This window comes from Aquila chrysaetos, chromosome 19 (genome assembly GCF_900496995.4).
Source record: "Aquila chrysaetos chrysaetos chromosome 19, bAquChr1.4, whole genome shotgun sequence".
NCBI lineage: Eukaryota > Metazoa > Chordata > Aves > Accipitriformes > Accipitridae > Aquila > Aquila chrysaetos.
The window spans coordinates 6,479,397-6,502,866 of NC_044022.1; the positions used below are offsets into that span (position 1 = coordinate 6,479,397).

At 49.6% G+C, this 23,470-nt stretch overlaps 2 protein-coding genes across 8 annotated transcripts in view; one reads left to right on the forward strand and one right to left on the reverse strand.

Moving 5' to 3' along the window:
- Window positions 1–10,731, forward strand: part of ATP8A2 (ATPase phospholipid transporting 8A2) — a 356,040-nt gene extending 345,309 nt beyond the window's left edge. For 4 of the 5 annotated variants that reach the window (XM_030042177.2, XM_030042178.1, XM_030042179.1 and 1 more), the window contains one exon: window positions 3,462–10,731. In XM_030042177.2, the coding sequence (XP_029898037.1) occupies window positions 3,462–3,559 (98 nt within the window). In that variant the 3' untranslated portion in view covers window positions 3,560–10,731. The remainder of the gene's footprint in view (window positions 1–3,461) is intronic. The other variant, XR_003927481.1, reaches the window with a different exon arrangement.
- Window positions 10,732–18,099: 7,368 nt separating this feature from the next.
- SHISA2 (shisa family member 2) lies at window positions 18,100–23,446 on the reverse strand. 3 transcript variants are annotated; one of them, XR_003927487.2, is made up of 3 exons: window positions 22,871–23,446; window positions 20,012–20,895; window positions 18,100–18,691 (listed from the first exon to the last, which is right to left on the reverse strand). XR_003927487.2 is itself a non-coding variant. In XM_030042194.2 (2 exons), exons 1-2 carry the CDS (start codon window positions 23,187–23,189, stop codon window positions 20,342–20,344), a joined length of 873 nt encoding a protein of 290 aa, XP_029898054.1. In that variant the 5' UTR covers window positions 23,190–23,446; the 3' UTR covers window positions 18,100–20,341. The 3 variants fall into 3 exon arrangements, 1 of the variants encoding a protein (XP_029898054.1); XR_003927486.2 differs by having other exon boundaries at window positions 18,100–19,882; XM_030042194.2 differs by having other exon boundaries at window positions 18,100–20,895.
- Window positions 23,447–23,470: the final 24 nt, after the last annotated feature.

Below are 23,470 nucleotides of genomic sequence, written 5' to 3' on the forward strand. Positions count from 1 at the left end.
AGAAACCTAATGGGAGACTAGATTCTGATCTACTAACAGAATATCAAAGCTTTAAGAAAACCCAACAGGATGCTTTTAAAATTCAGTAGGTTGCCTGATAATAACTGGTGTGAGTGAAACCTTAGATTTGATGAGAACGTGAATCTCCTCTTAACAGATGAGCTCCACTGACAGATACTCAAAAGTGTGCCTTTCCTCCATTAATAGAAAGTCCCCGAGTACAAAGGTCCTTCCTTCTGCGATGGCCGTGAGTGGGTTGTGCCCACAAAGCCCCAAAGAAAAGTGCTCCTTCCTTGGGCTGCTGCAGGATAGCTGAACAATGAGGGCCTTGTTCCCAGGGCAGGCTCATAGGTGTGGTTTTAAAACTGGAGTTAGGGGAAAAGGTCAAACTTCCGAAAAGTTCCCTAGTAACTGGTAGATGGAAACTTTCATTGTTTTTGGATGGGGTCTGAAAATAGTGGAAATGTAGAGCCACTTGGGGAATGCGGATGGGACTTGAGCATTCACAGCGTTCTGACTCCGCAAGGCACAGTCAGCTGCCTGAACAGCTTGAAGCTCGATTTTAATTGTAATGTGAATAAAAAAATGTAATGTGAACTCATCTTCCTATATAGAGATCAACAGGGAAAGTTTTAAAGAAACTGCCAAATGTTGAGCTTCAATGAAGTAGGGCAGTGTGCAAGTATGGGGGTCACAGCCTTTCCCACGATGTACGCACAAAACCCTCATTGCTGATATTTCAGGATGGATCAAGAACATGAGGATGTAAGGATATCCCTGGTATTCTTACCATTGATTCAAACCCATACCATTCAAACCATTGATTGTCTTAGCTTGAAATTTTTTTGCCACATTCAGGTGTTTTCTACTGGTGTGAGAGTGGTGAAAGTATTTCTTTGCATTTTGCAGTGGCTTTGCAGAGTGCTTGGGCTGCCTGGCTGTTTATAGGCCTGTGCTAGCACTGGAAATAAGCAGGTCCTGGGAAGATACCTGGGGTTGACGGGCTCTGCACACCTGTGTGGTCAGTGCTGGATTTGCAGTAGTTATGGCAGTTGAAGGATCTGCTGTGCTGAATGATCTTACTGGATAAGTAAATATAGTAAAGCCATCTTGATGTAGACCAGGCTATGGGGTATGGACTTCAGCCTTTCAGGGCTTAAGCTTGTGGTCTTTGACCAAGTTGAGTTTCCATTGAGAGTTTAGCCAAAAAGCTAACAGTATGCTGGCCCTTAGCGTGGAACAAACCCACTGGAGGTATTTGTTTAAGTGTGAACCTACCCTTTTTTAGATGAAAGCTTGTTTTGTAAATCGTATTTCCTTTGCAATTATCCAGCGTGCACATACTTTTTTCCAGAAGACTGTTCGCATTTTGTGAATGTATTCTGTGAACCTTCAGCTAGAGGCAGGAAAAACCAACCTGTACCTCTGTAGCTGTATGTATATTGGCATGGAATTGCTCAGGGAAAACAAAATGGGATGCTGGAATGGTCAGTCACATAATCAAATCAAAGTTCATACTGCAATCCCTCCAAGAGGGAGATGTGACTGGAGTTAGTTCTGGGTGATGTATTTCTGTTTGAATGCCCTCCATTTACTGGCAAAGATTTCCTACCGTGCTTGTGATTTAGGTCAGCTAACCTGGTGATAGTGTGCTCTCCTGCTAAGGGAGCGTGAGTTCTGCCTTAAGAGCTCAAATCTACAGCAAAAACCCTGTGGCTTCAGAGGTGACATTTACCTGCATTCTGCGAGAGAGGAGACGACCCTCCATGTTAATTGAACAGCGGTCATCCCTAGTGTTGTGGGACTGTCTTCCCAGCAGCTTACAGCTGTAAAGGAGTTGCTGACCACGCTCCCTGTGCAGGCGTCAGCCAGAGGAAAAGATCTAGGAGTGCTTGAGCGTCTCTGTGCTCGGTTCACATGGTCCCAACTTGGTTGTCAAGGTGAAGGTTTAACAAGCCTCGCTCAGGGGATACAGTTCATTTCTGGGCTTCTGGCTACCAGCATCAGTCAGCTGCTTCAAAGCAAGCTGCATTCAGGCCCATGGGGAGCAAGTTCAGTCTACAGCACCCACGCTGCTTAGGGGCTTCACGTCCCTCCTGCCTTAAGGAGGTGTTCAGCTCCGTGTGCCTTTCTGTCACGGGGTCCCTCCGTGTTGTGCTGCAGCCCTATCTCACCTCGGTACCTGATCTAGGGGGGGAATATGCCTTAAACCTGTTAAGGGAGGACTCCTGAAAGACGTTTGCTGGGTCTTTGCGTAGTAATTGGGACATCCGTCCTTACGTGATGCTGTGTCTTTCAGCCTGGGGTCAATCCTGGGCAGGATTTCAGAATTCATAAACTCCTGCTTCCAGAGCTGCTCAGGGGAGATGGGGAGTTGCCCATGGAGAGTTAGCCGTGGTATCATTCTTGGTTTCTCCCAGGCAGTGTTCACATCTGCCAACTCTTGCCTGCTTTCCTACTACAAAGCATTATCTGGTTCTGTATAGCCTGTGACTTTCCTGTTTCTCCATTTTTGTAACTATGCTAGTCTGCCCTTCTCCTTTCTGGTTACCCATTTACACCTGAAAATCACCTTTCATTGGTGCCACAAAGTCTGTTGGCCTTTGCTGTAGTTTTCTGTTCCGAATTTTATGTAGGGTTATGTCTGCTTTAAATATTGTTTGCTGTTTCACCATGTTGGCCCATTAGCTTTTGTGACTGTTTGACGAGTAACGTGGTGTTTTGCAGATGATGTCAGAAATGTCACTTGCCTTGTCCACAATACTTTAAAAGAAATCAGACACATGGTTATTTTCTTCTGCGTAATTTCTAGGGAGACCAAAGGATTGTGCTAGCTAGCAGGATTAACTTGTGCAAAATAGAGACCTCCAGAATATGTTTAAGTTTGCTCTATTCAAGATACGGGTGACTGGCCAAGACAGTCGAGAATTTCTTGGTGTGATTGGTCAGATGCCACCTGGAAACTAGTAAAAAAAAAAATTCCTGAATGGAGTTAAGAGGAAGATGTGACTCAGATCCGGTTGTGGTCTAGACATTTCCATGTTCCTCCAGGGAAACTACTGATATCAAGCAGACTGACTATAGAGGAGTCGAGCCAAAATGCAAATCTCTACCTGTCTGTTAAGTCTTTAAAGAAACTCTGCCACTGTGGGAGTACACATGGTGTCCAAATCAGTCTGTAGTTTATTAGTCAGGCTAACTCAGAGGGATATGTTAACTGCGTACACTAACCTGGCCTGGGGAGGGGAGCAGTAAGACAGAGCTGGCAGCAGACACCCTTTCTGTGCTATGTGGGCAGTGGGGTGCACAGCTGTAAATGTCGGAAGCGCAATACAGAAATGAAGTTTGTCGCAGTCTGTCATGTAACTCTAGTGATGCCTAAAACTGTTCCTAAAAATGGGCTGTGCCCTTGAGCTGGACTTCAGCAACTTTTTTTTTTTCTTCTTCTTTTACTTTTTCAGATGGGTATGCATTTTCCCAAGAAGAACACGGTGTTGTTTCCCAGTCGCAAGTTGTTCGATCCTACGATACGACCAAAAGGAGAGCAGAAATAGAATAAATGGTTCTTTACTTGATGGGTGGTGGGAATAATGGGATTTGGATCAATGCATCCACTGTTAACAGGCAGCAGCAGCCAAAACACCAGAGAACTCATTTCTGTGGCCTTAGCCAACAAGTTTCTGTATTCTCCCTGCAAACCTTGAGTACATATTGTGGGGGGAAATCATTGTTTGAATTCAGTCGCAAAGCTCTGCCTAAAGTTTTGTTTATGTTGTTATGAAGCATTTGACTGTGCTCTGTGAGGTGTGAAATTAAAAACAATGTTTTACCACTATTTAAAACATCAGCATAAGATTGTTCTGGGAGAAAAGTAGAAAATTTATGTTCCATGAGAAATCAGCCTTTGCTTAATTGGAACGGGGTGCTGAGATTTCCTGTTTTGTTACACACAGACCAAGTGCACACGGCTGCATGCGGACCTTACTCCCTCTAATATTCACTGTTTACTAATGTGGCTGAAATTTTAACGGACGATTTGGCATAAAACTTTTGATTGCAACACAGTCTGTAGCTAAAAATGCTTATTTGCCTTCTTATGACAGAATAACACAAGATAGCAATGAATTACTTAGAGTATTTTTTGCCCTCTTACAGGATTTATTAGGGCTTTACCTTAGCTTTCTAAAACCCAATTAATAGCTTACTCACAAAGCCAGGATGTCGAAGTCAGAGAGCTCGGCAGGGCAGCTGTCTTGAGTGCATGGCTTTGTGCACAAAGATGAACTCAAATAGGTGCCTCCTGGTAACTCTTCATGATGTATTTGGACGTGCATTTCAAATGTAGCCTGGGATTTCCCTCCATGATCCATTCCCACTTTAACAATAGAATGAAACACTGAGAACTTCAAAGGTACAAGCTTGTCGGATGTTGAGAAGGAAGATCGGATGCGCACAGGAGACCGACGCTGTAACCCCGAAGAAGCATTCCCGTGACCAGGTAGGATAGATTTGCAAAGGCAAGTTAGGAAGGATTTACACACGTGCGTGCACACACATGTACACACACAGAGCTGGTCATTGTGAAGAGAAGACCTGCTGTTTGTTCAGCCAAACCAGTCACTCTTCTAGATCTTGATCCATCAACAGGCTTCCCGACACACTTGGACCCATGAGCCCTGGAAGGAATGCTGGCTCCACGGCCTCGCTGTGCCAGTAAGGACAGGCGTGCTGCTGCATAGATTGGAATTTTGAAAAAAAAAAAAAGGCAAAAACTGGGGCATAAGTTAAAGCTGAAAGAGCTCTTAGAAAGCTTATGCTGTCCTCCAGACAAGTTCTATTAATTTTAGTCGCCAAGCCACGTTTCTGAATAGCATAAAGTAAATACTGCTGTGTTTTAACCAGGTTTCATGGTTAATGTGTATACTACATCTGTGTATTTAAAAAGTTGGTGTTGTTTTTTGCCCTGTTGACCATCTTCCAGAACTTTTTATTGATTTAAATATATCGGAAAGCAATTTGAATATGAATATTTATGTTTAGCAAGGAAAAGGGAAATGCCAGCCTGGCCCACTGGCTTAATCTTCCTTAAGGGTTGTGAGTAAATGCCAGCGCTCAGGTGTCATAGTTCAATTCCCGGTGCCACCTTGGAGACTCGGAGTCCCCTTCCATGTTAAAAAGCAAATTTTGCTCCTGCAGCACCAGGCAGAATTGCTCTTGGATTAGGCTAATGGCACAGAGGGAAAAGTCATCACCTTCTTTCTGCAGTGCTAATGAGACAATTATGCAATAAGGGAAACGTGAAAATAATTTTGCCATAGGCATGAATGTCAAGGGGCCAAGTGTGGGTGTATATATTTTCTGGGAGATGAATTTTGTTTAAAGGCACAAATACTAGTGCAGAGAATAAATAAGGGGAGGGTAGACCTGATCCCAGGAGCTTTTAAATCTTAATGCTGATCTAACCTGTTAAACACTTTCTTTTATTTAGAAACAAAATCTGTTTAGGAAATGCGGGGTGTAAGCCTGTCCTCAAAACCGCTAACTGTTTCTTCCTTTTGTAACAACACAAGGAAAATTAACTTCCCACCGAGACAAAGCGAGATCAGCTTAGTCTTTGTACTCTAAGCCACACAGTAAACATTGGTATGTAAACAATTTGGAGGCTTTTCATGAGGATACAGAAAAAAATCTTCTAAAAAACCTCTGGATAATGAAGAAGGGCAAGTAAATGTGTCGAGCAGAGGATAGAAGGGATCCTGGAGTCTTTTCTGTTCTCAACTTAGTGCAACAAAGTTTTACAGAACGTAAGGAGAGATGCTGGGGAAGAGCAGCTGTCATCTAATGTGATTTATTTTATTAGTGCAGACTATGGGCTGTATCATTTTGACCTGTCTGTAAATTGAGGTCAGTGTGTGTCACAAACGCAAACCCTCCCTAGAGTGAATAGTGGCTTAGATTGAGGTACGTGTGTTGGATGTCAGCTCAATGGGAATTACACATGGGGTTTGTCACAGGGCTATACAGTATGTGACACTGGGGCTAGCAGGTCAGACTTTATCGTCACTGTAAGGCCTTAATCTCTAGCTGAGTTAATCCTGTAGAGCCCACCCAGGTCAAGACCCGGCATTCTTCTTGTTCTTTGGAGTCATTACAGGAATTAATGTATTGTAATATGCTGTAGCCTGACTGTTGGAGTTGCTTGTCTTGGTGAACAATGATGAGGTGTATTCCAGTGGTGCGTTAGCAAAAGGAGAACGGCAGCTGCTCTGCATCAACAGAATTCCTTGTTCATTAACACAACTGCATGTAGCAGGAACAGCAACCTTTGAAAGCGCTATGGGAAAGCGTTACCAACTAGACAAGGTATTGGAGCAGAAGGAATGGGAGATTTCTGCTTGACCATCCAGACTTAACTACCTAGGGCTGATCAGAAAAGGGTGTCTTTGGGCAGCATTCTGCACTGACCAAAGTGGTGATGGGGTTTTGAATATTCGGAAGGAAGTGGTGATTTTCCTGAATTAAACCTGGATCTGGTTGCTTCTTTTTGTAACACCGTAATCGCTGCTTGCATAGAAGCTGCTGTTCCTTTAACGATTGCCTAGTAGCAAATTGAAGCTGGCATGCGGGAGCCTGAGCTGAGCACTGCTGAGAAGTCTGGTGACATTTTCTTTTCCTTGACAGGGCTTCAGGTCTTGCTGTAGGGAGCTAGCATGGGAAGTCAGTAATAACTTGTCAAGGAGAAATGGCGAATAACCAATAAAAGTATCGGAGTCAAACTAAGCTGCTAATGTATCTAAAAATGTATGTGGAGTTAACATGAACTATATGGGCTGTAAATTAAGATAACAGCCAAGCCTCGCTAATCTGCACTTCACTAGACCACACGCCTCTTAGTGCACGCCAGAAATGTGCAGTCTCTTCCACTGCCTCGGCCAGCAGCTAATAGCAGATGCTGCAGGGAAGTCTCCTGTTACCAAGATTACATTATTTTTACAGCATGTACTGGAGTGTGTTTGCTGGAGACAGTCAATGCTCATAAATAAAGAGGAGAAGGCTCAGGTGGACCAGAATAAGTGAAATGCAGTGACTGTACCATGGTTGGTGGGCACACTGGCTACAATTTGGCCCTCCGTGGACAACGCCAAGAGCTTGGGAGGTGCACAGTCCTTACGTTGTCCCTGTCCTGCAGGCTTATTTTGCCCTTTCGGGCTAACTCACCAAATCTGCTGTTTTGCATTGCCTCCAGTCATCAGTTCAGACTAGTGATGCCCTATTTACATTCTCCCTTGGTTTTATAAATAATGACTTAATTTAATTTTTAAATACTCTGAGGACTGTACTTTTGCTGTTAAGCCTCACACTTCAAGTTTGAAGCAGAGCAGCCCTTGAGCGGGAGTTCACCCCCGAGAAGCACTTTGGATTTGTCAGATTTCTCCCTAGTTTTAAGGGACTGAGGATTTTTTACCTTAGTTTTAGATCATCACACAGTATCAATGCCTTAAAACTTCAGTCAGTTTTTAGGAAGAGCAATCTGTGTCTTGTTGAGTCTAACAATAAACGGTCGTGACACGAAATACCTGATGAGTTGGAGAAGAATTTGGCTGTGTCTGTCGTATACCTGACGCATCTGGGTAGCAGTTTGCTTCTGAAACGTGGCACTGACTATGCGTGTTCCTCAGTCTCTAGACAGTTGGGCTCCTTCTGTCCTGTCAGTCAGGACCCTTGTATTCATCTCTCCCAGAGCCTGTGTATGCTGCAGCTCCATGCCTTGTTGAGGATGCTGAGCACCAAGCAGATCCAGACCCTCTTCTCTACCTTCTACCTGCAGGGTCCCCTGGGCACAGCCCTGAGGCCGTCCCGCAGGCAGCTGTTGGAGGCACAGCCGAAGTGCCTATCAAATGGGGAGAGTTTTGAATTCAAATCCAAGTATCGTCCCTAGCCATAACTCATAATCGTCACTGCGGACAGTGTAGAGAGGTATACAGGAGATGAAGGCTCAGCAGGTTATGAACCTGGTGTCTGGGCTTGTACACGGCCCATTCTCATCCCACTGGTCAGGCCCTGTGTGAGCAACTGTGTCACTTGGCGAGCGAGTGAACAGGCAATGGCACTTGTCTTTAGCGTGTTGCTGTTCCTCAGAAGCCCTCTCTGCAGGAGCTCTGTCCCAGATGGCACTCTGAAGGGTGGCTCTCCAGCCATTCCCTAACACGGTGGCCCGGTTGTCTTTGTATCGTAGGTGGTGGCCGGTGGGACTCTCCCAGCAGCAGCAGGGGTAAAACAAGCTACTCCAGGAGCGCAGCCCCCGCTTCTTTGGAAATGACCTTAGTGCTGATGAGGTCGGGCCTTTGACATGACCTGAGCTTTCAGATGGATGATTTCTAGAGCTTATTATTCCTGGTGCTGAGCCTTCTGGGTTGACTGCAAGCAATTCCTGTTAGAATAGAGTGAAACATGCTTTTACCCATTTTCTTGTACCGTACACGAAAGGCTCAGGGCTTTGTTCGGTGAAACCATACACATTGATTATTTTCTTAGAGCTTTCTCCTCCTGTGTGGCATTGGGGAAAGTCTCCTTGGTTTGATTACACAGTTAACAGCCCTGTTCCCATTTTATTTTCACTAGTCTTATGATATTGCTTACACTGACTTCTCAGAACTCAATAGCTCCAGGAGGGGGAAAGCTCAGATCCTCTTACCCGAAAGCTTCGTTATCCTCCAGACGCCCAAGAGAGCCTCCACTACCGTTCAACTCTTGTGACCAGAGCTGTGTGTCTGGAGAAGACCACAGGACAGGTCAGTACAATAGATGACAACAAAAGAAATCCATATGGGTGCAGAGAATAACTCTTTCCATACCTTTTCATACCTAGCAGCAAGATTGATAGAGGCTTTGAGCCTTGTTTGCAAATGAAAACCAGAAAGTGCCCTGTCCTGCTTAGCTACATAAGTGAATCCCAGAGGTGATTGATTCTTGGTGACCTGCAGCCTGGCCAGGTTTATCTGGCCGGGAACGTGCTCTCGGATGGGCTGTCTGGAGTGGCGAAGCGGCTGGGAAACAAAATAGCTTGGCCGAGACCACTGCTGCTGTTAAAGAGCTGTGATAAAGCTTGCTTCTCCGGTTCCTTTCTGTGGCTCTGGGAAGGGAGGAGGAGAGCTGTGTTACGAGCTTGTGAAGCTCCGTTGTCTCCTGAAGCCGAGCTTTCTCTGGCACCAAGCGGAGTCCTGGGCTTGGAGAAAGGGAACGTGTCCCTGCCAGAAGCCCCCCTGCTTGGCGTTCTTTTCTGGGTTACGACAGGTGGCTAAATTGTTTACTGGCTGCTGTTTGCCTCATGGACCTACAGGAATTGAGCACTAAAATTATTTCAGTCCTGACAGGGAATGTCTGTCACGGAGAGTTAACGGGACTTCTCCTTGGGTGTTGCTCCTGGCCAGGTTCCTAACTCCTGGGCCGGTGGAAGGGGCTCGTTAATCCGAGGACCTGGGTCTTTTTGTGATAGAGCGTGAAACTGAGGGGTTGTTTCGTTTGGATTTGTGGCATGGACAGAAGGTAAAACAGCTGAGTGCTAGCGCTTCTCCAAAACCTTCCTTTATTTATGAAGAAGGTGAGACAAGTTCTGAAGTCTGCCACGAGGGGACCATTCTACCTCAGCATCTCTGTAGCTACAAAAGAGAAATAGAAGTGGGTAAATGACAAATTGTGTGTGGGCAAGCCCAGGTCTGGGAAGTCACGCAGAAGTCTTAACGATGAAGAAAAGGACTAATATGTTGCCAAACTGTCGCTGTGCATAGCCGCGAGGTCAGCACCCTTGTAATTATGGAGCGATGAAGCCAAGGGAAAAAGCCAACATTAACAGAAAGACGTGATTGTTTTAAATTCTGACCACCTTACTGGGTGGCTTCCCTGCGAAGATGTTCCAGATGTCGTCTTGGCATAAATTAATCAATTTCAAAACATCTGCAGGGTTTCTTAGAAAACATGGAATTTAACAGACAGTGAATATGCTCTCCTTTGCCCTTCTGGTTGATATTTTGATTCAGGAAGGGAATGCAGGCACTTGCTGTTCTTACTATTAAGAGTCCTTAGACTGAAAGTTGCTCAAAGTTGTTTCTCAACTCTTCTTTTTTTTTAAAAAAAAAAAAAAAAAAGGCTCCAGATAATATAAAGCAGTGAGGCAGCCAAGCCCTCTGGGACTGTGTGCATGTGTGTGTTGGAAGAGTCACCCGACTTGAAAACCTCCCCGTGTCCCTCCTCCTGCCCCCGAAGTGCAGCCCATTGCGCTGGGAGGTCAAATATTCAGCGGCTTGAGTGACAGGAACTTTAACAGCACCTTTTTCATCAGCGAGCCAAGTCATGTGCCCGCTTGTCTGTCATATCTGTACTCGAATTGCTTAAATATTGTTTCAGATGGGGAGGTTTTAATCTGGATATGCAGAGAGGAGTAATGCTGTGGGGGGATGTTTAATTGGCTCCCAGCAGAGCAGCAGTGGTGTGTGGGTTTTTTCCTCTAGAAGTGTTACCATTTTCACGTCCTATTAATGTCCTCTGGTAGTTTAAATACAGCATAGCATTACAGTGGAGTTTGTTTCCCTCCTAGACTGAATACAAATGAAGGTCATTTACTTGTATTTTTAGAAGGTTTGGAAAACTTAGACAATTTGTAGCTTTGAACAGCATTGTTGACTGTTGTATGTCTGCACAAAAATATTTCCAATAAACCTTTTATTAAAGCAATCCAACGGACAGAAGCTTGTTTGATTTATCCCCCCCCCCCCCCGCAAGTTTTGCAGCAAGAGTTCAATGTTAAATGCATTTGAGATTTAGCCTGCAAAGCTGGTGAGTGGATTATTTTTATTTTTTCATGACCTTTTGGGTGTGTTTTAAGGGCCTGCTTCTGTTAGTGCCAAGGACAAGGCTTGGGTGCCTTTAGTGGGTCTCAGATCAGGCCCCAAATGCAAGGCTAGTGTGGCAAAATAAGAATGGTACTGGTGAGCTTACAGCAGGTACCTGATCTTTGAATAATGTCTCCAGGGGAAAACCATCTTTTTACATAAACTAGATGGGCAGATATTCTCCTACAAATAATACCTTTGATCTCACCGAGGCTTCACCAAAATAAACCTTGGGAATCTTTTGTCCCAGCTAAGTCACGTAGACACAGCAGGGGAAAATTAAGCCCTAAAATGTCCTTTGCTCCTTTCTCGCGTCTAAATTTGCAAGAGGCTTTTTTAACGCTGGGCCTGCACGCTCTTGTGTTTGTGGGGGGAGAGCGGTCTGATGACGCATCGAGATGCGCGGTGACGCAAGACCCCGAGAGATGCCTTTCTCCAAACCCTCCTGAGCGCAGGGGCGGGATCTCTCCTGCTTCTGCCTCGTCAGGAATATCACGTCCAGTCTCTGCTGACGGTGCTCGCTTGCGTTGCCTTGCCCGGAGAAGGACCTCTCCAGCTCGCTTGCCTCGAGCAAGACCGACGGCGCGAAGCACCGCACAAAGGCTCTCGCGTCCCCGGTAGCTCTGCATCCCTGTGCTCCGGGGGACGTGTGCTGTGATCCTCTCTGCTACAATATGTTCATTCTGTTTAACGAATATTTTTTCACAGGGAGCTGTGAGCAGCCTTGTCCCTCACGCTGGACCTGCTGGCGAGCTGGGGGTGGCACGCCGGAGAGCTCGGCCGGGCGAGCCTGGGCTGTGAGACCTCGGGGCACGGCCGGCTCAAGGCGACAGCAGTATCCTTCCTGAACAAAACCACCGTGCGTGCACCGAGTCGGGAGTGATACTCAAGTCACGGCTGCAGTTAAATTTGCAGAGAAGATTGGCCTTACTCGATTTTTTGGTGGGGAACATGCATTACAAGACCCCTATGAAAGTAAAAGTGCATGAGCCTTAACAAAGAGATCTTTTTGTCCAAATATTATTAGATACTGGAATTAAACAGATTTTATCAGGAACAAAATGCATATTTATATGTAGTCTGGCTAAAACTTTTCTTCCTTGGGGTGCTATAACTTGATGAATGGTTTTTTTCGTTATAGATTGCCGACAGAACCACTTTTAAGAGCATAGAGAGACTTTTTTAAAACAACAAATTACTTCTGGATTTTTAAAATTAGGAAACAAAAAGGAGGTGTAAGCCAAATTTCCCCTCTTCCCTTTACGAGTTACTGCTTGAGCGCATTTCAAAACACTTTTATCCCAGAAGCCAGACCTAGTACCTGCTTTTCCTTTGCAGAGAAATAAAAAGCCAGCGATGAACTCCTTGTGTATCCCTGTTGTGCAGCGGTAAACGCCTGCTCCTTCCCTGGGCCTCTGTAGCAGCAGTCCAGCCCTCAAGCGTGTAGCAGCAGGAACTTCGCTGTATGTAAAAGCTTCTCGCACATCTGGGCGATCAATTATGCCAAAGTAAAATTGATGGTAAGCTTGAATAAGCTTCATTTGGTTGGTGGTGGGAGAACTCGATGCTTAGCTGACTGCTCCCTGCGCTGTCGTCTCTTGTACAGCGCACTAAAAAGGAAATGAATCTCAGAATTGTTAAATATAACAGATAGCTGCTTAAAACCCTTATTAGATATATTAGTTGACTAATCACCTCAGAGACTTTCCCTCTAACAGTTTGACGGGCAGGGCTGTGAGACTGTCTAGTGCTCATGTCCCAGAGCCAAATATTTGCCAGAGCAGCTGTTAAGTCCGTTGCCGGCAGTCTTCGGTGCCTCATACCAGACCAAAGGAGAATCAAAGTCCCTAAACCCGTAGGTTAATGCTCAAGTCTGAAGCGGGAGCGTTAAAAAATAAGCGTAACTGAGAAAGGTCCTGTTGAGGAATGTTAAGCAAGAAGATTTCAGAAACGTAATCCCTTTCTGTGAGCGCTGCTGCGGCAGTACCCAGCCTCCTAGCGCAGCCCTGCGCCTCTTCAAGCTCCCCCAACTTTTGGGGTGCAGCAGGTCCTCAGAAACTTGCAAAGAGCAGTGGGTTTCCTCCTGCTTTCTCCTCGGCAGAAATACGGGGCTGCAGGGAAACGAGCCTTGAAACATCCCCGAAAGCGGCTGCTGGTTCTTGGCTGCCCACGCTGAGGAGGGAGCTCTCGGGCAGATGGCGAGTGGGCTGTGTCCGAGGTGGGGGAACGGTGAACCACGCTGGCGAGACCTTGCTCGGGGGGACACGCCGTGACGAGGCTTGATAGGAGAGAGCTCATCTTCCATTCTTCATGCCGTGACTGCTCCGGTGGACAGCGGGGTGATGGCAGAAGAGGTGGTCCTGGTTCCCTTCTGCATTTCCCACGGTATCGCGTGCTGCCCCTGAGGGTGTCGTGTTGTTGGGGTGGTGGGGACGCTGAGCTTGCTGGGTCACACGAAGTGAGTGAGTGCTGTGAGTGCTGAAGCTGCAAGCTTTCAAGGCGTTTTGGCACTTAAACCCTGCGGTGGAGCGGCTGGGAGCCTCGGCGCTCGGACCGCCTCGTGTCTGATGGCTTGGCTGGCACGACCTGCGGCCGGATCACGCACGTCCAGCACAGTTGTCACAGTAAAACAAACAGGACTGGTTCGCTGGTCTCGACGGATGCTGTGGAGCTGGTGGTACTTGCTGGGAACCAGTACAGGCAGCAGGAGCACATTCTGGTCCCTCAGGAGAAAGAAGACGGGAAGAAGGGGACTGTGGGTTGGGCTGGGTTTGTGTAATGCGCTGGGTTTGTAACTGTGCTGGTCCATCTCCCCCCTTCCTTTCTCCATGTTGTGGAAAGAAGTGCCTGCAAGCGTGCTAATACAGGTCTTTGAAAAAAACGTAACATGGTCCTAGTGTCAGTCCATTTGGACATGCCCGGTATCAGAGCTTGAGCTGCATACCTATTTCATACATGTTGATTAAATCCTGGATAATGACTGTATGTATTTATCCGTACATAGTGAAGGTGGCATTTTAGCTTTTAAACTGAGAGCCTGATTCTGACTGCGCAGGAGGCCTCCAGCAGTTGCTTTTGGTTTGCGCAGATGTAAACTGAGAATCACTTTTCCCCCCATAATGAGACATTTACAATCACGCGCAGACTGTCTGATGTGTGAAGTCAATGGAATTCTTCCTCTCAAAAGCAAATATTGAGGGAATTAGCAGCTGCGTAAGCCGCTCTTCACTATTCAGGTAATAAATCATAGCAGAGACCGCACAACACGCTGGCATCCTTGTCTCGGAGGAGCGATGTCCCATAACGGGTCCGGCTTGTCCTGGGGTGAGTGGCCGCAGTGCCATCGAGCTCCGGGAAGTTTGTGGCCCAGCTGAGCTCGGCTCTGCCCAGCAGGATCGAACGCTCCACCAGCCTGTCCCCGTTAGCTTTCAAAGTACTTTCCAAACCTGATTGAAGGAAGTTGCTCAGTATCTTGGAAGGGAGATAGATAAGTAATTTTATTTTATTGTTGCGTTATTACTGCTGTGTGACACGATGTTCACTTGCCCTAGCTGAACAGGATTGATAGGATCTGAAGTGGTGCCTTCCTGCTTTTTTGTTTTCAAGTTAACCTACAAAGACAAACCAGCGTGGGCCGTGCCCCGAGCTGCTTCAGCATTAAACACGAGGAAGGCTTGATGGAAAGCAACTCATCTTTTGAATTAAACAACCTCTTTCAGCTTGATGTATTGTTGTTTGCCTTGATTTTGCTGGAGGTTTTCTGAAGGACTGGTAACAGTAAATAAGGGATTGCTTACCTGAAAGTGAAGGATTATCGTGTTGCATGAGAAAGGATGTTATTTCTATGCTTTCTATTTGAATTCTACTTTTGCTACTACAAGCCTAGTAAGTGGGTGAAAAGAGCCTGTGATGACAGACAAGATTCTGTTTTCAAAGTTTAAGGTGAGTTTTCTTTCGTGTTTCCTGACGTACTGTCAACAACAACGCAAACGAGAGAAGGAAACGAAGTCTCTCCTTGGCGAGCTGCGTGTACCCACCAGGCCTTGCCCAGTGCAGAAGGTGACTGTTTGACTTGTTACCTGTGTGGTTTCCTCTCATCAGAAATAACCACCGAAACTGATAAATATTAGGAAAAAGTAAATTTAACCTTCTTTAGCCAAAGCCAGTGGCCACTACAATGCTGGAGCACTTGGCAGTCTGAGAGCTGTGATTCATGTTACGCTCCAGCGAGGTCTCTCTCCCCTCTTTTAATGAAAATCGGGGAGTAAGCAGACACTCGGCCTCTGACCCACCTAGCAACTTTTTGGCCATGCCTAGCGCAATGTTTGCCTTCCTGCTTTTCCAAATACTGAGACCAAGACGACTGTTACAGCACCAGTGACCGGTGTTATTTGGCCATTCAGGTTGCACAGAAATACTGCCCCAGGGGTTAAATGCTCTGCTACAGGACGGGGGACGCTGCGAGCCCCCAGGGAGGGCAGGGTCTCGCTGAACTGGCTCCATTCGGTGCGGAAGGGGAAGGGGAGAAAGGATGTCACAGGCTTAAGTGACTTGTTCAGTCCATTTGCAAGTGATCCTGGGCAGGAAAATGTTGCAAACCCCGCTGAGGACAGAGAAATAATACAAAGGGACCTACAGAGAAGCAAGAAATATGAGCAGGAAACAATAAAATGAGATTCAGCTTGGAAAAATACAAGGGAATACATGTGGGGAATAATATTTAGTAACAACTTCAGCGGGAGGAAAAGAACAGGAAAGCAGAAAATCTGGAGGGGAAAGAAGAGCTCCAGTAAGACGAAAAATGAACAACAAATTAGATATTTTGAAAGGGAGGTGCTGAGGTTAACGTGCTGAGCTGGGACCCAAACCCAGCTCGCTCTCCTGTGGCCGTTACGGGCACGTTTAAGCGACGGCCTCTAATCGCGCCAAGGTCCGCTTTCCCCTAACGAACACGGCGCTGGCTGGTAGCAGCTGTACGGGGACACGCAAACCTCGTGCTGATGGGGAGGAACGGGCTTTGTCCTCTGACCGTGCCCAGCTAGTAGGGTAGGCATTTCAGAGCGGTTCTTCATACGAGTGTTGTGAGGACGTCGTCTTGCTGGTGAGAATTTTGTGCCGTTCCCCCGCACGGCTCAGTGGTTTGGGCACCGTGGGTCAGCGCTGGCTGCGCCCGGCGGGATGGGGTACGGCTGCCTTGGGGACACCAACGCCGCGCTGGCGTGTGCTACGGGCAAACCGGTGCCAGCCCAGCCTGTACGGGTTTTACTGGCTTCTCCCCCGCATCGTTACCGCTTACTGTGCACACCGTCCCTGGCACGGCACAGTACTGAACACTTCAGTGCCTTAAATAGGTAGCAAGGTATTCAGAAACAGGCACTGAAAAAGTACGCCATATACTTTAAACTGCAAGTTTAAGGGGTGTAAAAACAGCAGGAAAAAAGAGGAATTGTTTAGGACAGTCTGGGAAGATAGGACTGAGTAATGGGATGAAATTGAGCAAGGAGCAAGGCGTACAGCCTCTCGGGGTGGGTTTCCTGAGCCATGCGTCATCCCGCACCGAGCTGCATGACCGGCCACGGGGAGCCCCACGGGGAGCACTTGGCCAGGGCTGCAGGATGGGTGAAGTGACTGCAGGAGTGTTTCCATCGCTTCTTACAGCCATATAAGGCTAAAAATGCATTTACGGGCCACGCGGCAGGTTTGGAAGTGCGGCTGCGATTTTTTAAGCTTCAGATTTTTAGGCTCTTGCATTATAAAGAAGAGGAGAAGCCCGGCTCTCCTGCGGAACAGATGCGTGTTCACTGGTAGGACCCGAGAGCCGCCGTGCCCATCCTCGTCCGTGGTGCGAGCTCACCCTTGGGCTGCCGTGGCACAGCGCTGCGCAGCACCACCGCCCCAGGCTTTTCCAGTTATTGTATTACGCGTGGGGCAAGTCCTGCTGAGTTGCAACCAAATAGAGCCTGCTCTTAACTAGCACTGTAGCCTATAAAAAGTAAATAAATCCATCTTTCCTAACCACCGCTTGAGCTTGCTCGGAATTTATCAGCACCGCTTTCCACGCTCCCTTTCCCCATGCCACCCATAGTCACTATGTGCAGCAGGAAAAACCCTACCCCTCTTGACTAAGGGAAAAAACAACCATGGGAAAAAAAAAACCCAAACCCAACAAACCACAACATACGAAAATATGAGAAAAAGCTTTGACACAAACTATTGGCCTCTCCTGCTGCGAAGTGCTCGTCACCTCAGCACATCTGCTCTGAGCCGTGGCTGACCCCTTCCTTCCCTGCCAGCTTTCCGCTTCTTCGCCCACCTTCGGGATGCCGGGAAGCCGTGGCGTTTTGGGACGTGCTACGTACAGACCGGCCAAGGCTATGATTTTTTCCCAACTGTTCTTTCCTATTCGAGTCGTAAACAGGCAGATCCAACAAGGCCCGAATTCCTACCCATGCCCTTTCCGCTCCCCCGCCGCCCGCCTGCTTGGCCTTGCGGTGCCGCGCTGGCGGCGCCGGCATCGCCGGCGGCAGGAGGGCAAACACGGGGTGAAGCCGCCTCGTCCCGGACCGTCGTGCCCTGCGGCGCAGCCGGGGTTTGGGTTTTTGTCTCGCTTACGAAGACAGTTTGCTCAAGTGAGAAGGGTCCCTGTGCAGAGGGAGGTGGGAACAGCACAGCCACTTACTGAGAGTTATGCGCTCAAAATGCTTTGGTAACCGTGAAGCCAACTAAAACCAAAAAATACTCTGAAAAGATGCCATTTGCTGCAGATTATTTGGAAAGGGGAGCCTGATGGGGCCATGGGCTCTGCCCATCCTGCTCCCCAAACTCCCTGCGGCCGCCGGCACGGGAGGGTCCCCAGCTCCCCTGATGCTCAGACGCCCGCTCCCTGCTCCACCCAGGCACAGCCTTCAGCCGTGTAAGGTGGTGTTTTTACTGTTACTCTTTAAAACCAGTCAAAAATCCTAACTGTGCTCTTTGCCAGGGTCTGGAGAACTGGGCTGGTCAGATGTGCTCTTGTAGATGGAGGAAAGTAAAGCATTAACTGAAGGAAAACCTATAACAAAGCAAACAAAAAGTCACACCATAAAGTATTTATTAAGAAACAATGGGGGGCTTTTTTCTTCAGTTATAAGAAACACTTTAAAGCAAGTGCCCTTTCAGAGATTTAAAAGCTATATCAAATGGTAACATTGGTTTTACATTATTGTATGTGACATCATTAAAAAAAAAAAAAAAAAACCAAACCACCACATCTCACAAACTTCCTTTTATTACAACTCAGGTTTCTCTGCCTTCAGTTGCAAATCATTTTCTACAGACTTAAATTTAACTTATTCTTTTTTTCTTTTTAACCAAGTAAACAATATACAAAGAAGAGCTTCACCTGAATTTCATAGGTCAGAGGAGGTATCCTTGCCAGGGCATGTGCAAGGCAGGCAGCACGCGCTGGTGGGGGCCGGGGGGGGTGAGAGCTGACTTGGTTCACAGTTGGGAAAGATCAGGAACGCGTGGACGGGCCACACGGTAACAGGCCGGGTCTCCCCTTGGGCCAAGCACCTCCAGCTCCTGCCGAAATCCGCCGCGCGCCGAGCCGGGCAGGGGGGGGGAAGCGGGGTTTCGTGAGCCGATCTTTCTGCCCAGGTCCTACACGGTGAACGGGCGATCGCAGCCAGGAACAGCGGATCCGGGATAAATTACCTATTCATTTTCCTGTGTCAGTGGTCAGACCGTTCCTGCCCGCTGCAGACTGCCTGTGTGTGGCGTGTTTACGAGTAAACCCATTGGATTTGGCACTGCTTCCGCACCTACGTGTAATTTAAAAACAGACATACAAAAAAATAGTAGTATCACAGTTATAGCTACATACTGATACAGTATCAGACAATAAGAAACCTTTCATCAGCTCTGGTCTGGTTACAGTAATTGCCCGGTTTTGGTATATGCCCTCAGTCCTCTGTTGCGGTGTTTTGGCTGAAGAACAAATGGATGGAAATGCAGAAACTACAGTTTTTGGGTTGTTTTTTTTAAGAGACAAAACCCAGCCTTAAATAGCTTGTTGCATCCAGGGTGATATATTACAATTAGCACGGTCTGATAATTCCCAGAACGCTGTTGCCTCTTCAACCTGGACAGGTATTTTTTTCCCCAGACGCAGCAAAGCAAGACGGAGCCTGCAGCTCCAGTGCCAAGTGTCCCCCCCCCTCAAGGCATCGTGCCTCCTCCCTGACCCCCGCGGCATCACGGGGAGCTGCAAGCACCTTCATCCTTTGGTTGGATTTTTTTTTTTTTTTTCCTTATTTTTAAATACAGCTGTGCCTTCCTCATCCCCTGCCCCACGGGTAAAGAAGAAAAGGGGATGGGTTTCAAATCTTCTCCAGCCCCCCTGCATCCCAGTTGGGGCGGCTTGGTGTCACCTCCACTGCCACCCCCCCGCAACGGAGCAGGGCTGGGGACTCGGAGGGGGCTGGCGGGGGAACAAAGCCCGTTTTCCTACGGTCAGACTCGATCGCAAGCAGGGTTTGGGGCTGACAACTTCGCGCGCATTCACACGGGTTTACTGTTTCACGGCAAGCGAGGTTAAATCAGGCGTGTTCGGAGTCACAGTACGACCTTTCTCCGCAACGGCGGTTTCAGCTCGGATGCTGCTATAGCTGCACCAAAAGCTTTGCTGAGCGTCAGGAAGAACAAGCGCCTCGTACCCTGTTTTTAGTAAAAAGTTCACAAAGATAAAGTCTGCGCAAACCACCACTGCGTCCCGATCTTGAGGCAAAAGCAAATCAAGAAGGGTTTCAAGTGCACTGGAAGGAAGAGCCAAATAATTCACACTCTTCTAATTTCTACATAAATACCAGGGACAAGGAAAATTGGTCTTTGCAAGACTAAGCCTTTCATGGCACTTCACCCCAAACCGGGGGTGCATAAGAAGCCACGGGGGCCGGTACCAGCACCCGGCACGCAGGGATTGCACTGTTCGGCTCTCGGTTGCGACCGATTGTCTGTAAAGCAACGGGAAATGTCATTAAGGAGCTGGGAGAAAAGAGGTTTCTTAAGTACTGCGGTCTTGTACAGTGTAACAAAACTCTTTCTACGAATTAATTAGGCAAATACTTCTGACCATGTCATACCTGAAGGGCACTTAATGGCTCCGGCATTTATCTCGCACGTACAGTGATCTGAAATACATATGCATTTTCAGCGTAATCCTTCGCCACTGTAAATCATGCACTGGAATGAGAGCGTATCTGGCAACGTTAATTCAGAGATATCGTCCTACAGTTTCTGGCAATGGACCCCGATGAAAATAAATGGTTTATAAACACTGTCTGACATGCATGAGCCTTTCAAAATTATTTACAAGTGATGTTCTGGGAGCTTCGTTCCGAGGAAGTATTTCTCCTCCGTTCGGTTTAGATATTGAAACCTGCCGCGTGGGGAGGGGGAGGAAGGCGCCGGCGCTACACAGTCACAGCCGGGTACATCTTCTGTTCGCTGGTGGCGTGCGGGTAGGGAGACTGGATCTGCCTGTAGCCGCTCTGCAGACCGTCGAGGAAGGGGGGGACCGGGGTCAGCGGCATCGACTCGTGCTGCACAGCGTAGCCCACGTACTGGGGGTGCAGGTACTGCCCCTGGTGCGGCACGATCTGGGTAGCCTGCTGGCAGTTCAGCACCGAGAAGTTGGTCGGCATGTTGACGTAGACGTTATTCATGGTCCCTTCTGGCAAACAGCAGTTGGTCTGGGACCTGGTCGGGGGGGCTCTGGCCCCCGAGTTGGCGCTGGAGCTGGAGCTGGCGGCGGTGCTCGACTGGCGCGAGGAGGAGCCCCGGGAGGTGCTGGCGCTCGGGATCATGGGGATCGTCTCCATCAGGCGGGTGCCCCCGGGGGCTCGGCTCTGCTGGGGCTCCTGCTTGGGCCGCAGGCATCTGCAGCAGCAAGCCGCCACCAGCGACCCCAAGATGATGAAGGCGACGAATACGGAGCCAACGATAAGGAACGGCACGTAGATGGGCACTGCGACAGCAAGGAAAACATCGTCACTGGGGTCGGGGACAAACCTCAGCAGCTCCGGCAGAAGGCCCCGACCCCAGCCAAGCCCACCTCCCCCCAGCGCAGGTCAACGGGGGCGAGCACTAGAAGCTGTGTCTACGGCTGAGCGTTTTACACAGGGAAGTTGAAAAGGGCTACTAAAACCAATGGCTGGAGTTTCCAAAAGCATCTTTAACGTTATTAGCAGAGAGGAAAGCCCACACCCCGCGCCTCGATGGAGGACGGCTCGCTCCCATCGACGGTGGTCAAGTCCACATCAACCACCGCTCCACATTTCACCACCTCTTGTCTCCGATACACCCGCCTAGAAAAATCAGGCAAGAGAACGCTGGGTTTGACCAGCGCCATAGGGAGATACTTCGGGCGGGATATCTGCCCGGGAGCACGGGGCGGTCAAACCCCGGTGCTGCATCGCGTCCCTCCCCATCGCCAGCCCTCGGGGCAGGGAGACGGCCGTCACGGGGGCTCTGCCACCCCGCAGCCCCGAGGACGAGCGCCCGGCCGCTCTGCCCTTCAGCCCTGGGTTTAGGGAGAAACCGCGCGCCAAAGCTTCACTACCAGCAGACCTCGCGAGGCTTCGAGAAGGGACATCGGGGCAGGAGGAGCGAGGGTGGGCGAGGGGTGGGAGCAGAAGGTTACGGGTGATGCCTTAGCGGTGGGGTCGGGAGCTCGCCAAGGCGGATGGTGAACACCATCCGCAGAAGGACCTGGGCTCTGATTGCTCTGCACTCCCAGGGAAAAAGCTGTTTTCTCTGCCTCAGTAAGAAATCTGCATCGATGTATCTGGGAGTTAAGGAGGGGAGAGTGCCTTCCTCCAGCGCTCGCGAACGCTCCAGACAACATGCCTTGGGCTTCATCATTTCCACTGAAACCCGGCAGCCCGAAGACCCGGGCAGGGCTGCGGACCCCTGCCTGACCAGCACTAACGCAGCCGCTGCCAACGACGTGCCCTGGCACAGCGGCTGCCCCTCCTGCGAGTTAACCAGCGCCGGCGCGGAGCGACAGCTCCCGAACCTGCTGAGCAGTAGCTATTAATGAAGAAAATTAATTGTTAAGAAAAATGCCTTGGCCTCAGAACTGCAAAAAGGGGTTTATCTGTCCGCTCAAGTCGGAACGTCTCCTTGCACAGCTGATTACACAGAGCAAGTTATAACCAAAAGGCCACATTTCTTCTATTATTTTAGCGCTTTTTAAACAAAAGGCTTGCAAAGAACTGTCGCTACTTCTGCGCCTGGCGCTGCAGCAGCTCTTGAGCAGGTGCATGCGCTTGCTACAGACTGTAACACGCAAGTTTTCCGAGAGCAAGTCTGTCCTAATTATAACATCACTTCGGGCTACTCCTAGCGCGTTCAGCACATGGGGATGGCAGCGAGGGCACTGGGAAGCCACCGAGGCGTTTTTTTAAACAACAGCGGTAGAAAGATTTGAGTTTATCCTCGAAACTCAACCGTCTGGTAAAAAGCAGTCCTAAGCGGGGGTATCTGCGCTGGAAGAGCATACACAATTAGAGCGGGGGCCGGCCAGAAGTCGTTTTGGAACGTGATGTTACCTTTTTTGTTTGTTTGTTTCGCTCGTAGGGGTTGTTTCTATTTTTTTTTTTCCCCCTCCCTTTTCAACGGGGAGCCCGAAACGGGGCGGAGGAGCCGCTCCCGAGCGGCGGCAGAGCCGCACAAGCCCGAGACCGTCGGAAAGCGGCGTCGCCTACTTTTAGGAAAGGCAGGGCTGCGCTCCGGAACACCGGGCAAGGGGAAAAAAAAAAAAAAAAAAAAAAAAAAGAAGCGGCCGGGCGTGAACACCGGGCGTGGGTACTTCTCGCCGCGCCGCGGCCGGGCCGGCCCCACCTCCGTTCCTTCCACCCCGGGTGGAAGGGAACCGGCGAGAGGTCCGCCGCAAAGCCGCCGAGCCCCGGGGGGACCCCGGCGGCCGGTGCCCGCCTCACCTGCCGCGCCGTCGGGGCCGTCCTTGCCGGGGCGGCCCGGCTCTCCGCCGCCGCCGCCGCCGCCCTGCCGCCGGTCGTTGTGGCAGTCGCCCTGGTCGAGCCGCGCCTCGGCGCTGGAGCAGCAGTAGCGGAGGGCGCAGCTGCCGCAGCAGATGGTGGCGTCGCCGCCGTCGAAGCGCTCGGGGCACTGGAAACCGTCCCGCCAGCCGCCCTGCCCGTCCAACCAGCCGTGGCAGTACTCCCCGCTGCCCGCCGCCCCCGCCGGCAGCAACCAGCCCAACGCGGCCGCCAGCAGCGGCCAGCACCGCCCGCCCCGCATGGTCGGTCCGCTCCGGTCCGGTCGGTCGGTGGGGTCAGGGCCCCCCCTCGCCGGGGCAGCGCCGCCCGCTCCCCCGCCGAGCGCGCCCGCCGCGCTGCGGGGACTCTCGCCGCGGGTCCTGCCGCCGCCGCCGCCGCATGCCCGGGGCCGGCCCCCGCGGGGTGCGGAGCCGCCGCTTACTCGGCTCTCCCTCCCCGCCGCCGCCGCCGCGCTGCCGCGGCCCGGCCCGCGCCCCGCGCCGCGCCCATGGGCCTTCAGGTAGGCGGCCGGAACCCTCCGAC